The following is a 15752-nucleotide window of genomic DNA, read 5'->3' as shown; positions in this document are numbered from 1 at the left end:
AAACTTCCCTCTTAGAACTGCTTTTGCTGCATCACATAGATTTTGGTTCATTGTGTTTTGATTGTCATTTGTTTCTAGGTATTTTTTGATTTCCTCTTTGGTTTCTTCAGTGATCTCATGGTTATTAAGTAATGTATTGTTCAGCCTCCATGTCTTTCTATTTTTTACATGTTTTTTCCTGTAATTGGTATCTAGTCTCATAGTGTTGTGATCAGAAATGATACTTGATATGATTTCAATTTTTGTAAATTTACCAAGGCTCGATTTGTGACCCAAGATATGATCTATCCTGGAGAATCTTCCATGAGCACTTGAGAAGAAAGTGTATTCACATGTTTTTGGATGGAATGTCCTATAAATGTCAATTAAGTCCATCTTGTTTAATGTATCATTTAAAGCTTGTGTTTCCTTAATTATTTTCATTTTGGATGATCTGTCCATTGGTGAAATTGGGGTGTTAAAGTCCCTTACTATGATTGTGTTACTGTCGATTTCCCTTTTTATGGCTGTTAGCATTTGCCTTATGTATTGAGGTGTTCCTATGTTGGGTGCATAAATATTTACAATTGTTATATCTTTTTCTTGTATTGATCTCTTGATCATTATGCAGTGTTCTTCTTTCTCTCTTGTAATAGTCTTTGTTTTAAAGTCTATTTTGTCTGATATGAGAATTGCTACTCTAGCTTTCTTTTGATTTCCATTTGCATGGTATATCTTTTTCCATCCCCTCACTTTCAGTCTCTATGTGTCTCTAGGTCTGAAGTGGGTCTCTTGTAGACAGCATATATACGGGTCTTGTTTTTATATCCATTCAGCCAGTCAGTGTCTTTTGGTTGGAGCATTTAATCCATTCACATTTAAGGTAATTATCGAGATGTATGTTCCTATTACCATTTTCTTAATTGTTTTGGGTTTGTTATTTTAGGTCTTTTCTTTCTTTGGTGTTTCCTGCCTAGAGAAGTTCCTTTAGCATTTGTTGTGTAGGTGGTTTGGTGGTGCTGAAATGTCTTAGCTTTTGCTTGTCTGTAAAGGTTTTAATTTCTCCGTCGAATCTGAATGAGATCCTTGCTGAGTAGAGTAATCTTGGTTGTAAGTTGTTCCCTTTTATCACTTTAAATGTGTCTGCCACTCCCTTCTGGCTTGCTGAGTTTCTGCTGAAAGATCAGCTGTTAACCTTATGGGGATTCTCTTTTATGTTATTTGTTGTTTTTCCCTTGCTGCTTTTAATACTTTTTCTTTGTATTTAATTTTTGATAGTTTGATTAATATGTGTCTTGGTGTGTTTCTCCTTGAATTTATGCTGTATGGGACTCTCTGCGCTTCCTGGACTTGATTGGCTATTTCCTTTCCCACATTAGGGAAGTTTTCAATATAATCTCTTCAAATATTTTTTCAGTCCCTTTCTTTTTCTCTTCTTCTTCTGGGACCCCTATAATTCGAATGTTGGTGCGTTTAATGTTGTCCCAGAGGTCTCTGAGACTGTCCTCAATTCTTTTCATTCTTTTTTCTCTATTCTGCTGTGCAGTATTTATTTCCACTATTTTATTTTCCAGGTCAGTTATCCGTTCTTCTACCTCAGTTATTCTGCTATTGATCCCATCTAGAGTATTTTTAATTTCATTTATTGTGTTTTTCATCGTTGCTTGGTTCCTCTTTAGTTCTTCTACATCCTTGTTAAATGTTTCTTGCATTTTGTCTATTCTATTTCCAAGATTTTGTATCATCTTTACTATCATTACTCTGAATCCTTTTTCAGGTAGACTGCCTATTTTCTCTTCATTTGTTTGGTCTGGTAGGTTTTTACCTTGCTCCTTCGTCTGCTGTGTGTTTGTCTGTCTTCTCATTTTGCTTAACTTACTGTGTTTGTGGTCTCCTTTTTGCAGACTGCATGTTCGTAGTTCCCATTGTTTTTGGTATCTGCCCCCAGTGGCTATGGCTGGTTCAGTGGGTTGTGTAGGCTTTCTGGTGGAGGGGAGTGGTGCCTGTGTTCTGGTGAATGAGGCTGGATCTTGTCTTTCTGGTGGGCAGGACCACGTCTGGTGGTGTGTTTTACAGTGTCTGTGACCTTATTATGATTTTAGGCAGCCTTTCTGCTAGTGGGTGGGTTGTGTTCCTCTCTTGCTAGTTGTTTGGCAGAGGCTCTCCAGCACTGTAGCTTGCTGGTCATTGAGTGGAGCTGTTTCTTGGCGTTGACATGGAGATCTCTGGGAGATTTTTGCCGTTTGGTAATACGTGAGGCTGGAAGGTCTCTGGTGGACCAATGTCCTGAACTCGGCTTTCCCACCTTAGAGGAACAAGCCTGACACCTGGCTGGAGCACCAAGACCCTGTTATCTACATGGCTCAGAATAAAAGGGAGATAAAAAGAAAGAAAGAAAGAAAAAAATAAAATAAAATAAAGTTATGAAAATAAAAAATTAAGAATAATTATTAAAAATGATAAAAAATTAAAAAGTAATAAAAACAAAGCAAGTAAGAAATAAAGAAGAGAGCAACCAAACCAAAAAACAAATCCACCAATGACAATAAGTCCTAAAAACTATAGTTAAAAAAAAAAGAAAAAAAGAAACAAAAAATCGGACAGACAGAACTGGAAGAGAAATGGTAAAAGCAAAGCTCTGCAGACAAAATCACAAACAGAAGCATACATATACACACTCACCAAAAGGGAAGAAACATATATATATATATCGTTGCTCCCAAAGTCCACCCTCTCAATTTGAGATGAGTTGTTGTCTATTCAGGTATTCCAGAGATGCAGGGTACATCAGATTGATTGTGGAGATTTAATGTGCTGCTCCTGAGGCTGCTCAGAGAAATTTCCCTTTCTTTGTTCGCACAGCTCCTGGGGTTCAGCTTTGGATTGGCCCCACCTCTGTGTGTAGGTCGCCTGAGGGCGTCTCTTCTTTGCTCAGACAGGACGGGGTTAAAGGAGCAGCTGATTCGGGGGCTCTGGCTCACTCAGGCCAGGGGGAGGGTGGGGTACAGCTGCGGGGCGAGCCTGCGGCGGCAGAGGTCAGGGTGATGTTGCACCAGCCTGAGGTGCGCCGTGTGTTCTCCTGGGGAAGTTTCCCTGGGTCATGGGACCCTGGGAGTGGCGGGCTGCACAGGCTCCCGGGAGGGGAGTTGTAGATAGTGACCTGTGCTTGCACACAGGCTTCTTGGTGGCTGTAGCAGCAGCCTTAGCATTTCACGCCCATCTCTGGGGTCCGCGCTGATAGCCACGGCTTGCGCCCATCTGTGGAGCTTGTTTAGGCGGTGCTCTGAATTCCCTCTCTTCGTGCACCCCGAAACAATGGTCTCTTGCCTCTTAGGTGGGTCCAGACTTTTTCCCGGACTCTCTCCTGGCTAGCAGTGGTGCACTAGACCCCTTCAGGCTATGTTCACGCAGCCAACCCCAGTCCTCTCCCTGGGATCTGACCTCTGAAGCCTGAGCCTCAGCTCCCAGCCCGCACCCTCCCCAGCGGGTGAGCAGACAAGCCTCTTGGGCTGGTGAGTGCTGGTTGGCACCAGTCCTCTGTGTGGGAATCTCTCTGCTTTTCCCTCTGCACCCGTTGCTGTGCTCTCCTCCATGGCTCCTAACCTTGCCCCCTGCCCACCCCCTGTCTCCGTCAGTGAAGGGGCTTCCTAGTGTGTGAAAACCTTTCCATATTTACAGCTCCCTCCCAGAGGTGCAGGCCCTATCCCTATTCTTTTGTCTCTGTTTTCTTACTTTTCCCCTACCCAGTTACGTGGGGAGTTTCTTGCCTTTTGGGGTGTCTGGGGTCTTCTGCCAGCATTCAGTAGGTGTTCTGTAGGAGTTGCTCCACATATAGATATATTTCTGATGTATTTGTGGGGAGGAAGGTCATCTCTATGTCTTACTCTTCTGCCATCTTGAAGGTCTCCTCCCTATTAATATCTTTATATCTACTCTGCTATTTCACTGTTTATGTTCATTGTCAATATTCTACGCTCCAAGTTTTTATTTCCTCTCCCACAGTGTCTTTTAAATGCCCTCTAATTTAGTTTCATTCATCACCACTATTCTAAAGTTACATCCTATATACTGTACAGTCACCTCCCTATAAGTCTCCTCTTGAAATACTTGATATAGTAGACCTCTAACACTGTTCATATGCAAGGCATGGCATGTGATAGACACTCAAAATAAGTATTGGTTAACATGCAAATGGAGAAAAAAATAACCTCTCCCTATTTACTGTCTATAATGTTGTAGTAGCTAAATTTATTAACTAGACTGTTTCCTTCTTTGACTCTTCCCCTCCCTCTCTATGTGCAGTCCCCCAAGGTCCAGTCCTTAGTTATTTAGGTTTTCTCTCTCTGTGATCTTTCACTTAGAGAAACCTCAACTATTGCCTCTACATGAATAACTCCATTCTTTTTCTCCAGGCAAGCTTCCTCATGAGCTTCAGTTATATATCTATGATTTTCCTCTAGACACTTCTATTTGGATATCCTGCATCTTTTCAAACATAATTGATTCAAAATCAAGCACAAGATATTCCTCTCCTCCTTCTTTCTGTATTTCTTTATTTCCATCATAGTATTACCTTTTTCATAGCCACTTTTCATTTTTATCTTCTTCTAGTCACTGTACATACTAAATGTTTATTGTATTTCTTAGAAAATATTCTGAGTTGTTCTTCCTTTCCATTATCAATGTTAGTGTACTGCTTGTTAGTGACCCTGAAACAGACCATCTTCCAGTCATTTCATCCTGTACACCACTGCCAGAATTTATTTCTTAAACTATCTTTCTTCACGAATCTCCTTTAGTCAAAAACCTTCAAGAACTAGACTATGGAAGTGGTTTTCAAAAGCCTTTTTTTAAAAAAATTACTAAACAACTTCAGTTAAATAAAATCTTATATGGGACCCAAACAAATAAAACAGTAAATCTGTAGTTGTTTTGGCTGAAAATATTTAAGGCCTCTTGTATTTGGGCTTTACCTACACATTGTCCCCTGGGCAGTTCTTTAGAATTTCTGGTACATTTTAGGATACAATTTGAAACCTATGGTCTCTAGTACAAAATCTTCATTTAGGATTTAGGCCCTGTTCCATTTAACCAATCTGTTTGCTACATAAAACTTTTTCCATGTAAATTTGTGCCTTGTCTTCTGTCATGTTTAGTGCCCAGAATGCTGTTAAACCACCTTTCTGCTTCTTTAAACCTTATTCGTATCCCCAGTGCAGTTCAGTCATCACCTCTTCACTGAACATGTGAATGAATATGTAGGAATAAAAGAGTTAGGTATCTTTTTTCACTATGTAGATAATTTTGAGGGAGTACTGTTTTCTTTTTTTGGAAATTACTTCTGATTTGCATTTAATTATTACATACACAGAGGTCCATGCAGGCGTATCTTGGAGATATTGCAGGTTTGATTCCAGACCACCGCAATAAAGCAAATATCCCAATAACAGGAGTCACAGAAATTTTTTGGTTTCCCAGTGCATGTAAAAGTTATGTTTACACTGTACTGTAGTCTATTAAATGTGCAATAACGTTATGTCTAAAAAATGCACATACCTTAATTTAAAAATACTTTATTGTTAAAAGATGCTAAACATCTTTTGAGCCTTCAGCAAGTCAGACTCTTTTTGTTGGTAGTTGGTATAGTGTCTTACCTTGATGTTGCCTGCTGACTGATCAGGGTGGTGGTTGCTGAAGAGCTACGTGGCCATGGCAATTTCTTCAAATAAGACGACAATGAAATTTGTTGCATCAATTGACTCTTCCTTTCATGAATGGTTTTTCTATAGCATGCATGCTGTTTGGTAGCATTTTACCCACCGTAGAACTTCTTTCAAAATTGGAGTCATTCCTTTCAAACCCTGCTGCTGCTTTATCAACTAACTTTATGTAATATTCTAAATCCTTTGTTATCAAAATTTCAACAGTCTTCATAACATCTTCACCAGGAGTAGATTCCATCTCAAGAAACCACTTTCTTTGCTCAACCATAAGAAGCGACTCCTCATCCATTAAAGGTTTACCATGAGACTGCAACAATTCAGTCATCTTCAGACTCCATTTCTAATTTTAGTCCTCTTACTATTTCCACATCTGCGGTTTCTTCCTTCACTGAGTCTTGAATCCCTCAGTCATTCAACTTCTTCCAAACTCCTGTTAAGGTTGATATTTTCACCTCTTCCCATGAATTACAAATATTCTTAATGGCATCTAGAATGATGAACACTTTCCAGAAGGTTTTTAATTGAGCTTCCCCACATCTGTCAGAGGAATCACTCTCTATGGCAGCTAGATCCTTTTGAAGTATATATTTATATTTTGACCGCACCACGTGTCTTGCAGGATCTTAGTTCCCTAACCAGGAGACCAGGGGTCAAACTTGGGCCCCTCTGCAGTGGAAGCATAAAGTCCTAACAACTGGACTGCCAGAAAACTCCCAAAATATATTTATTAAATAATAAGACTTGAAAGTCAAACTGACTCCGTGATCCATGAGCTGCAGAATGGATGTTGTGTTAGCAGCCATAAAAACATCATTAATCTCATCACACATCTCCATCAGAGCTCTTGGGTGACTAGGTACGTTGTCAATGTGCAGTAATATTTTGAAAGGAATCTTTTTTTCTGAACAGTAAGTCTCAGCAGTGGGCTTAAAATATTCAGCAAACCATGTTGTTAACAGATGAGCCATCATCCAGGCTTTGTTATTCTGTTTATAGAGCACAGGCAGAATAGATATAGCATAATTCTTAAAGGCCCTAGGATTTTTGGAATGGTAAATGAGTATTGGGGTCAACTTAAAGTCACCAGCTAATTAGCCCCTACAAAGAGAGTCAGCCTGTCCTTGAAGCTTTGAAGCCAGGCATTGACTTCTCCTCTCTAGCTATTGAGTTGGCCAAAAAGTGCCTTCAGTTTTTAAGTAAAAATAAAAGACACATTTTTCATTTTCACCAAGAACTTTACTGACCAACATATCTGCCCTTTTGTTCCACTACCTTCCTATCTTCTGCCATTTTTCAGGCAACTTCATAATTCCATCTTCCCCAAAATTTTATCTTTTTGAGCAAAGAACTGTTCCAGGTGCCTTTTACAGTCTTCCAGGGAATTGAAATTTTTTCCATTAAGAGAAGTTTGTAAAGACCGAAATAAGTGGAAATCCAAAGGTGAAATGTCTGGTGAATACAGCGGATGAATCAGGACTTCCCAGCCAAGCTGTAACAGTTTTTGCCTGGTCATCAAAGAAACATGTGATCTTGTGTTATCCTGATGGAAGATTATGCGTTTTCTGTTGACTAATTCTGGACGCTTTTTGTCGAGTGCTGCTTTCCGTTGGTCTAACTGGGAGCAGCACTTGTTGGAATTAATCCTTTAGTTTTCCCGAAGGAGCTCATAATAGAGGACTCCCTTCCAATCCCACCATATACACAATATCACCTTCTTTAGGTGAAGACCGGCCTTTGGTGTCGTTGGTGGTGGTTCATTTTGTTTGCCGCACGATCTCTTCTGTTCCACATTATTGTATAGTATCCACTTTTCATCGCCCGTCACAATTTGTTTTAAGAACGGAACATTTTCATTACGTTTAAGTAGAGAATCGCATGCGGAAATATGGTCAAGAAGGTTTTTGTCACTTAACTTATGTGGAACCCAAACATCATAAGTGATTAATATAACCAAGCTGGTGCAGATGGTTTTCAACGCTTGATTTGGATATTTTGAGTTTGTTGGCTGTCTTCCATGTGGTATAACATTGATTGTTCTCAATTAATGTCTCGATTTGATAGCTGTCAACTTCAACTGGTCTACCCGACTGTGGAGCATCATCCAGTGAGAAATCTCCAGCACAAAGCTTCACAAACCACTTTTGACACGTTCAGTCAGTCACAGCACCTTTTCCATACACTGCACAAATCTTTTTTTTGCGTTTCAGTTGCTTTTTAACCTTTCTTGAAATAATAAAGCATAATATGCCAAAAATGTTGCTTTTTTCCTTCCATCTTCAATACTAAAATTGCTACAGAAAAATTCACCAATTTTGATAAGCCTTTTTTAAATGCACGCTGATATGACAGCTGTCACATACAATCTAACAAAATTGTTTTGAATGAAGTTAAAGACAACTAAGTGCTACTAGAGCCATCTTATGGAAAAAAACCGAATGAAACTTTTGGCCAACCCAATATGAAAGTCCTCGATGGGATCCTCTTCCAAAAGAGGGCTGTTTTGTCTACAGTGAAACTCTGTTGTTTAGTGTAGCCACCTTCATTAATTATCATAGCTAGATCTTCTGGATAACTTGCTGCAGCTTCTATATCAGCACTTGCTGCTTCACCTTGCACTTTTATGTTATGGAGATGGCATCTTTACTTAAACCAACATCTGCTAGCTTCAGACTTTTCATCTGTAGCTTCCTTACCTCTCTCAGCCTTCACAAAATTGAAGAGAGTTAAGGCCTTGCTCTGGATTAGCCTTTGGCTTAAGGGAATGTTGTGCCGGGTTTGATCTCTACCCAGACCACTAAAACTTTCTCCATATCAGAATTAAAGCTGTTTTGCTTTCTTATTATTCATGTGTTCACTGGAAGAGCACTTTTAATTTCCTTCAAGGACTTTTCCTTTGCATTTACAACTTAGCTGACTAATATTTAGTGCAAGAGGCCTAGCTTTTGACCTGTCTCAGGTTTTGGCATGTCTTCCTCACTAAGTTTAGTCATTTCTAGCATTTGATTTCTAGTGCCCCATGGTAGGGGTACTACTTGGCCTAATTTCAATATTGTTGTGTCTCAGGGAATAGAGCGACCCAAGGAGAGAGAGAGAGATGGGGAAGCAAGCAGAACACACACAACACTTATGAATTAAGTTTGCTATCTTACATGGGCACGGTTTGTGCTACCCCAAAACAATTGCAATAGTAATATCAAAGATCACTGATTATATATTACCATAACACATATAATTTTAATAATGAAAAAGTTTGAAATATTGTGAGAATTACGTGAACAAATGCTATTAGAAAAATGGTGCTGATAGGCTTGCTAGAAGCAGGGTTGCTACAAACCTTGAATTTGTAAAAAACACAGTATCTGAAAAGTGTAATAAAGTGAAGTGCAATAAAATGAAGTATGCTTGTATTTTATGCTTATCATATTTCAAATCCCTGAACTGAATGACTTTAAGCATTCAAAAGGATGGGTTCAAGAGTGATGCTAAATTTAAATGTTAAGATAACAAATCTAAGAATAATATCCATGTGACCAAAATCAATAATTTAAAACATGCTTTATTATTTTTACATTTGTTTTCTCTTAGGGCCTGCAACATACAATCCTGTTTTAAAGAAATCTTGCTCCATACCCTTATTTGTTAAAGCATCAAATCGTTTTAAAGATTCCAAAGAGATTACTCCTGGTCCAGCGACATATGAGGTTTGTCAATGATATTTCTCTTTTAATAATAACACAAAAATGGAAAAATTTCCAGAAGGTACTGGAAATGTCTTCATTAAAGTCCTTTCCATATGTTCTATTCTTATTACTAACCAAAATCTTTTGGCTAAGAAAGGCTTTTTTAAAGATAAATTCTGACATTTCTGAAAGAATTATTTAAGAATTATTTAACAATTTATCTATAAATAGCCTCTACAGCACAAATATATATAATTTCTATATCCCTGCAACTCTAAATATTTACTTGTTTACATACACAAATTGAAAAAGAAATTTCCAAATGTTTATTGAGATCAAGAATTTATTAGAGTGCTCAGAAGAAGAAAGCCCTGTGGATCCAGTAAAACCAGGTATTGATCTTTTATTTTCTTTTAATAAATGCAGGTGGTTTAGATTCGTAATAAATAAATGTCTCATTATGCTGTGGGTCTTCTGATTGTAAGGAGGAGGTTTAAATAAACTGCAGCGTTTTAGAAATTGTGTTCACTCTAGGCTTTTATTCCCCATTTGGTGTGAAAAGGTTTTCCTGTTGGCTTATAGCAATTAATTTAAGAGTGCAAACCATAATGAATGTTCTTATTTGGGTTAGTTAATGACAAATTTATTTTTATTGAATGTATGTTTTTCTACTTATTCAAAATGTCATAATCCAAAGAAGTTTTCAGCATCCTGTCAAAAGTACATTTATAATATCAGAAAAGGAAGAAAAAGAAAATCAAATGAATAATGAAAGACTTGTTATTTTACTTGTTGGCTGTTGATTCCCCCAAAATATCACTGTTACTTTCTACTGATAAGCAAATCTAATTTTATAAGACTTACTTCACAAAAGGAAAATCTGCTAGACAGAGTCTTAGTAGTAGTTCAGAAGGTGAAAGTCAAGGGAGGATACATTATATATATATATATATATATATATATATACAGTGTTTTAGGGCCTTGGCTGTGTAATGTAAGGCAAGTCTTGCAAATTGGGAACTGATAGAGATTTGGCAAAGTTTATGACATATTTACTCTTGATTGTTGGGTACAATGAGGAAAGGTCTTTAAGCAAGTATTGATCAGTAAACTATTAGTCTTAATAAGTTAGATATTATAGATGTTCATTTGATCATATTAAATCATAGAAAATCTTTAACTGATTGCTTCCCCACTCCTTTTTAAAACTGGTTTTAATGGTGTCCGCAAATGATAAATGCCAGTAAATATGATGTTATACTTTTTCATTTTGTGCTACATTTGTCATAGAAGATGTACCCACTAGTATTCCTAGTATTTAAAGATGTTATTGCTTTTTCTTTCACTAAGATTTTATGATTATATTTATATTTCCTTAGTCATTTATTGTGGAATATTATTTTCCATGTCAGAAAAAAACATTTATGGATTTAATAATGAGGTTTAATTAAGGTAATGCCTAAAATGTCAAACTAATATATTCATATATTATATAGTAGATATAATACTGCAGTAGAAGGTTAATTTTCTGTTGAGGACTATCTGTAATTTTTTGTCTTTCCAACACCACTTGTTTCTGTTAATAATTTAAAACATTTTTTGAACAAATAATTTTCTTTCATAATTTTTCTTCTTGAAAGGAAAAGTTACGTCTTTTTTTTTTTAACATCTTTAATGGAGGATAATTGCTTTACGGTGGTGTGTTTGTTTCCGCTTTATAACAAAGTGAATCAGCTATACATATACATATATCCCCATATCTCCTCCCTCTTCTGTCACCCTACCACCCTCCCTATCCCACGCCTCTAGGTGGACACAAAGCACCGAGCTGATCTCCCTGTGCTATGTGGCTGCTTCCCACTAGCTATCTATTTTACATTTGGTAGTATATATCAGTCCATACCATTCTCTCACTTCATCCCAGCTTACACTTCCCCCTCCCACCTCAAGTCCATTCTCTACGTCTGTGTCTTTATTCCTGTCCTGCCCCTAGGTTCTTAAGAACCGTTTTTTGTTTTTTTTTTTAGATTCCATATATATGTGTTAGCATACGGTATTTATTTTTCTCTTTCTGACTTACTTCACTCTCTCTGACAGTCTCTAGATCCATCCACTTCACTACAAATAATTCAATTCCGTTTATTTTTATGGCTGAATAATATTCCATTGTATATATGTGCCACATCTTCTTTATCCATTCATCTATCAATGGACACTTAGGTTGCTTCCATGTCCTGGCTATTGTAAATACAGCTGCAATGAAGAGTGTGGTACATGACTCTTTTAAATTACGGTTTTCTCAGGATATATGCCCAGTAGTGGGATTGTTGGGTCGTATGGTAGTTCTATTTTTAGTTTTTTAAGGAACCTCCATACTGTTCTCCATAGTGGCTGTATCAATTGACATGCCCACTGACAGTGCAAGAGGGTTCAATTTTCTCTACACCCTCTCCAGCATTTATTGTTTGTAGATTTTTTGATGATGGCCATTCTGACCAGTGTGAGGTGATACCTTGTTAGTTTTGATTTGCATTTCTGTAATGATTAGTGATGTTGAGCATCCTTTCATGTGTTTGTTATCAATCTGTATATCTTCTTTGGAGAAATGTCTATTTAGGTCTTCTGCCCATTTTTGGTTTGGGTATTTTGTTTTTTTGATATTGAGCTGCATGAGCTGCTTGTATATTTTGGAGATTAATCCTTTGTCAGTTGATTTATTTGCAAATATTTTCTCCCATTCTGAGGGTTGTCTTTCCGTCTTATTTATGGGTTCCTTTGCTGTGCACAAGTGTTTAAGTTTCATTAGGTCCAATTTATTCATTTTTGTTTTTATTTCCATTTCTCCAGTTGGTGGGTCAAAAAGGGTCTTGCTGTGATTTATGTCATAGAGTGTTCAGACTATGTTTTCCACTAAGAGTTTTATAGTACCTGGCCTTACATTTAGGTCTCTAATCCATTTTGAGTTTATTTTTGTGTATGGTGTTAGGGAGTGTTCTAATTGTCCAGTATTCCCAGCACCACTTACTGAAGAGGCTGTCTTTTCTCCATTGTATATTCTTGCCTTCTTTGTCAAAGATAAGGTGACCATATGTGTGTGGATTTATCTCTGGGATTTCTATCCTGTTCAATTGATCTATATTTCTGTTTTTCTGCCAGTACCATACAGTCTTGATTACTGTAGCTTTGTAGTATAGTCTGAAGTCAGGGAACCTGATTCCTCCAGCTCTGTTTTTCTTTCTCAAGATTGCTTTGGCTATTCGGGGTCTTCTGTGTTTCCATACAGATTGTGAAAATTTTTGTTCTAGTTCTGTTAAAAATGCCATTGGTAGTTTGATAGGGATTGCATTGAATCTGTAGATTGCTTTGGGTTGTATAGTCATTTTCACGATGTTCATTCTTCCAATCCAAGAATACAGTATATCTCTCCATTTGTTTGTATCATCTTTAATTTCTTTCACCAGTGTCTTATATTTTTCTGCATACAGGTCTTTTGTCTACTTAAGTAGTTTTATTCCTAGTTATTTTATTCTTTTTGTTGCAATGGTAAATGGGAGTGTTTCCTTAATTTCTCTTTCAGATTTTTCATCATTAGTGTATAAGAATGCAAGAGATTTCTGTGTATTAATTTTGCATCCTGCTACTTTACCAAATTCATTGATTAGCTCTTGTAGTTTTCTGGTAGCATCTTTAGGATTCTCTATGTATAGTATCATATCATCTGCAAACAGGGACAGTTTTACTTTTCTTTTTTGATCTGGATTCCTTTATTTCTTTTTCTCCTCTGATTGCTGTGGCTAAAACCTCCAAAATTATGTTGAATAGTAGTGGTGAGAGTGGGCAACCTTGTCTTGTTCCTGATCTTAGTGGAAATGGTTTCAGTTTTTCACAATTGAGAACGATGTTGGCTGTTGGTTTGTCATATATGGCCTTTATTATTTTGAGATAAGTTCCCTCTATGCCTACTTTCTGGAGGTTTTTATCATAAATGGGTGTTGAATTTTGTTGAAAGCTTTTTCTGCAACTATTGAGATGATCATATGGTTTTTATCCTTCAGTTTGTTTTATGGTGCATCACACTGATTGATTTGCATATATTGAAAACTGCTTGCATTCCTGAGATAAACCCCACTTGATCATGGTGTATGTTCCTTTTAATGTGCTGTTGGATTCTGTTTGCTAGTATTTTGTTGAGGATTTTTGCATCCATTTTCATCAGTGATTTTGGCCTATAGTTTCTTTTTGTAACATCTTTGTCTGGTTTTGGTATCAGGGTGATTTTGGCCTTATAGAATGAGTTTGGGAGTGTTCCTCCCTCTGCTATATTTTGGAAGAGTTTGAGAAGGATAGGTGTTAGCTCTTCTCTAAATGTTTGATAGAATTCGCCTGTGAAGCCAGCTGGTCCTGGGCTTTTGTTTGTTGGAAGATTTTTAATCACAGTCTCAATTTCAGTGCTTGTGATTGGTCTGTTTATATTTCTTCCTGGTTCAGTCTTGGAAGGTTGTGCTTTTCTAAGAATTTGTCCATTTCTTCCAGGTTGTCCATTTTATTGGCATAGAGTTGCTTGTAGTAATCTCTAATGATCCTTTGTATTTCTGCAGTGTCAGTTGTTACTTGTCCTTTTTCATTTCTAATTCTGTTGATTTGAGTTTTCTTTCTTTTTTTTCCTTGATGAATCTGGATAATGGTTTATCATTTTGTTTATCTTCTCAAAGAACCAGATTTTAGTTTTATTGATCTTTGCTATTTTTTCCTTCATTTCTTTTTCATTGATTTCTAATCTGATCTTTATGATTTCTTTCCTTCTGATAACTTTGGGGTTTTTTTGTTCTTCTTTCTCTAATTGCTTTAAGTGTAAGGTTAGGTTGTTTATTTGAGATTTTTCTTGTTTCTTGAGGTCGGATTGTATTGCTATAATCTTCCCTCTTAGAACTGCTTTTGCTGTGTCCCATAGGTTTTGAGCTGTCGTGATTTCATCGTCATTTGTTTTTAGGTATTTTTTTATTTCCTCTTTGATTTCTTCAGTGATCTCTTGGCTATTTAGTAATGCATTGTTTAGCCTCCATGTGTTTGTTTTTTTTACAGATTTCTTTCCTGTAATTATTATCTATTCTCATAGCGTTTTGGTCAGAAAAGATACTTGATATGATTTCAGTTTTCTTAAATTTACCAAGGACTGATTTGTGACCCAAGATGTGATCTATCCTGGAGAATTTTCCATAAGCACTTGAGAAGAAAGTGTATTCTGTTGTTTTTGGATGGAAAGTCCTATAAATGTCTATTAAGTCCATCTTGTTTAATGTATCATTTAAAGCTTGTGTTTCCTTATTTATTTTCATTTTCTTTGATCTGTCCATAGGTGAAAGTGGGGTGTTAAAGTCCCCTACTATTATTTTGTTAATTGAAAATTCTCTAGAAGGAATCAGTAGCAGAGTAACTGAGGCAGAAGAACGGGTAAGTGTCCTGAAAGATAAAATAGTGGAAATAACTAGCACAGAACAGAATAAAGAAAAAAGAATGAAAAGAATTGAGGACAGTGTCAGAGACCTCTGGGACAACATTTAAAGCACCAACATTCAAATTTTATGGGTCACATAAGAAAAAGAGAAAAAGAAAGGGACTGAAAAAATATTTGAAGAGATTATAGTTGAAAACTTCCCTAATATGGGAAAGGAAATAGTCAATCAAGTCCAGGAAGTGCAGAGTCCCATATGCCATAAATCCAAGGAGAAACACGCCAAACACATATTAATCAAACTATCAAAAATTAAATACAAAGAAAAAATATTAAAAGCAGCAAGGGAAAGGAGCAAATAACATACAAGGGAATCCTGACAAGGTTAACAGCTGATCTTTCAGTAGAAACTCTACAACAGAAGGGAGTGGCAGGACATATTTAAAGTGATGAAAGGGAAAAACCTACTACCAAGATTACTCTACGCAGCAAGGATCTCATTCAGATTTGATGGAGAAATTAAAACCTTTACAGACAAGCAAATTTAAGAGAATTCAGCACCACCAAACCGCTTTACAACAAATGCTAAAGGAACTTCTCTAGGCAGGAAACACAAGAGAAGGAAAAGACCTACAATAACAAATCCAAAACATTTAAGAAAATGGTAATAGGAACATAAAATATCGAAAACTACCTTAAATGTAAATGGATTAAATGCTCCAAGCAAAAGACATAGACTGGCTGAATGGATACAAAAACAAGACCTGTATATATGCTGTCTACAAGAGACCCACTTCAGACCTAGGGACACATACAGACTGAAAGTGAGGGGATGGAAAAAGATATTCCATGCAAGTGGAAGTCAAAAGAAAGCTGGAGTAGCAATTCTCATATCACACAAAATAGACTTTCAAATAA

General features: G+C 36.8%; 1 protein-coding gene across 1 annotated transcript in view; it reads left to right on the top strand.

Moving 5' to 3' along the window:
- STPG2 (sperm tail PG-rich repeat containing 2) overlaps positions 1–9415 on the top strand; it is a 344744-nt gene extending 335329 nt beyond the window's left edge. Inside the window, exon 10 of the mRNA XM_036853457.1 lies at positions 9288–9415. Coding sequence (XP_036709352.1) covers positions 9288–9415 — 128 coding nt within the window. The remainder of the gene's footprint in view (positions 1–9287) is intronic.
- The last annotated feature ends 6337 nt before the right edge of the window (positions 9416–15752 follow it).

Source organism: Balaenoptera musculus, chromosome 5 (genome assembly GCF_009873245.2).
Source record: "Balaenoptera musculus isolate JJ_BM4_2016_0621 chromosome 5, mBalMus1.pri.v3, whole genome shotgun sequence".
Classification (NCBI taxonomy): Eukaryota; Metazoa; Chordata; class Mammalia; order Artiodactyla; family Balaenopteridae; genus Balaenoptera; species Balaenoptera musculus.
The sequence above is the reverse complement of the archived record's forward strand: the minus strand, read 5'-3'. Positions and strand labels throughout refer to the sequence as shown.